Here is a 2,092-nt window from a genome sequence, read left to right as displayed (position 1 = left end):
TTCAGGCTTCTGCCCCACAACCTGAATCAGGAGAGTGACCTTTCTGATGTGAGAATTACACCACTCCCTGTGAGAAAAGCTGCAATCATTCAATCATTTTATCAGTGCGACAGTTTTTGTTTCTGACACGTGAAAAATTAGAGGGAACATTGGAGACAACTCCCAAACTCATCATGTCCATCATTAGTGCTGTAACTGTACGATACACGGACCTTTTTTCAGGAATAGTTTGAGCCACTGACAGTAGAGGGCGCTGTTGTTTTAGCTCATGCACACATAAAGCTCACTATCACGTAATGGAGAGTTTACACAACTAAACATGAGTTCCAGCTTTTAAAACAAGGAAGACTGTTTGTATTTGAGTAATTGATCATTTTATCCTTCCTCGTCCTTACTTCCACATCTCTCACTCCATTCATCTACGCTTTTCTCCATCATCCACCTGCAGGCAGTGGGTATCTCTCTCCGGACCCTGATTCAAAGTGTTGATGAGATCCTGCCCTCTCTGCACTCCTCTGTCACCTCAGAGGTAGGTTTCAAATATTGTCTGCCTTATGTTTTGTGACAGTGTATACATATCAGCCAGCAGACCAGATGCAGAGGGATTTTCTTTGAAGATTCACATAAACAGAAGTTATGTTGTGAAACAACGTTAAATACTCAGTGCAAAAAGGCTTTTTGGCTTCTATGTGTGTCAATATAGAGATTATTACCATTTGACACTTTATGCCATATATAAGCATACTAGATCATCTTTTCAGTCTTTATACTTTTTTTTACCTCCTGTTGTCTGTATGATCTGATCTTCCTTCTGGTCCATCCTAGATTGAGGGCACGAAGAAACTGCTGAACAAGGATTTGGCAGAGCTGATCAATAAGATGCGACTGGCCCAGCAGAACTCCATAACATCACTAAAGGAGGAGTGCCAGAAGCAGATGTTAGCTGCTGCTCACACTCTTGCTCTTGACTCCAAAAACCTCCTGGATGCTGTGGACCAGGCTCGAGTCAGGGCCAACCTTGCCAAGCCTAAACATGACTCAGAAGATGAAGAAGATTCTAGGGAAGACACATAGGTTCCCTGCTGATCAAACGAACTTGAAATTTGGCTTTAGTTATGAAAGGATCAGTTCTTTTCTTGAGGACATGTGGAGGCTATTATGGTGCAGCTCTGTCCCGAGGGGACAGGGGTGTATCAGCTAATGAAAGATGTCATACTGTATTTGTATATGCGCTTAAACAACTGAACTGAAACGCTGAATGTATTAATAATATTTGTAGTGTTTATTCTATATTTTTACTATTAAAAATTATGACCTTTCTGTGTTGCAGTGGTCATTTTATGATATAAATTAATGATACATGATACACCTGTGGTATTAATGTAAAAATTCTATGTTGCTTTGTTCTCAAGTTATTGCATTCACACCTGTGACCTTGATCTTTAGGTCCAGTTCACTTCAGTTTGAAGTCATTCAAAAAATTTTATTTTATTTAAATTTTGGTATCAATTTGAAAAACCTACATCGCCTCGTTCTGGAGTTATCCCAGTCACAAACTTGCTTGTCCACGCTGGCTACCCGCCCAGCAGTTTGACAACAATACATCTGAAAGGTAAAAAACTACACTGAAATGATGTACTAAAGTTTGTTCATGTGCTCATGTGGTTACCACAGCAAGCCATCAGCACACCCTTGAATATTGTACTTTTAACATCAGTCCTGTTAAATGGCTGTGGGGTAAACTCTCTGGCAGGTAATTTGCATAGCTGTTATTGTGCAATGACAACCTCGGGCAGCCTTGGGTGGGCTGTACAGACTTGAACTGCATTTATTCACAGTCGTTCACAGTAAAGAAAAAAGAAGACTATATTGTTGCTTCTAAGGAAAGTGGCCAACTAGAAATTGTCATGATCCTGGGTCCTTTTGACCCAGCGTTTTGTGTTTTCTCTTCGTGATTTTGGTTCTGTTCTTCCTCTGGTTAGTGTTTACTCTGTTCTGCCCGTGTGTTCCTGTATCTAGTCCGCGTTTCTTAGTTTGTGTCCTTTCATGTGTAAGTTCCTGTTTTATTGTGAAGGTCTGTGTCTTATGTGAG

General features: G+C 40.5%; 1 protein-coding gene across 2 annotated transcripts in view; it reads left to right on the top strand.

Annotated features, from left to right (window-relative positions):
- LOC102307627 (protein-tyrosine kinase 2-beta) overlaps window positions 1–2,092 on the top strand; it is a 37,082-nt gene that overhangs the window by 19,841 nt on the left and 15,149 nt on the right. The window contains exons 29-30 of one of the 2 annotated variants that reach the window (XM_005948706.3): window positions 449–529; window positions 826–1,364. In XM_005948706.3, coding sequence (XP_005948768.1) covers window positions 449–529; window positions 826–1,074 — 330 coding nt within the window. In that variant the 3' untranslated portion in view covers window positions 1,075–1,364. Of the gene's footprint in view, window positions 1–448; window positions 530–825; window positions 1,365–2,092 lie in introns of those variants that run through there. The other variant, XM_042214716.1, reaches the window with a different exon arrangement.

The sequence above is a fragment of the Haplochromis burtoni genome, unplaced genomic scaffold (assembly GCF_018398535.1).
Source record: "Haplochromis burtoni strain Fernald_Lab_line unplaced genomic scaffold, NCSU_Asbu1 Contig_603, whole genome shotgun sequence".
NCBI lineage: Eukaryota > Metazoa > Chordata > Actinopteri > Cichliformes > Cichlidae > Haplochromis > Haplochromis burtoni.
Note: the sequence above shows the minus strand (reverse complement) of the source record. Positions and strands in the feature narration are given on the sequence as shown.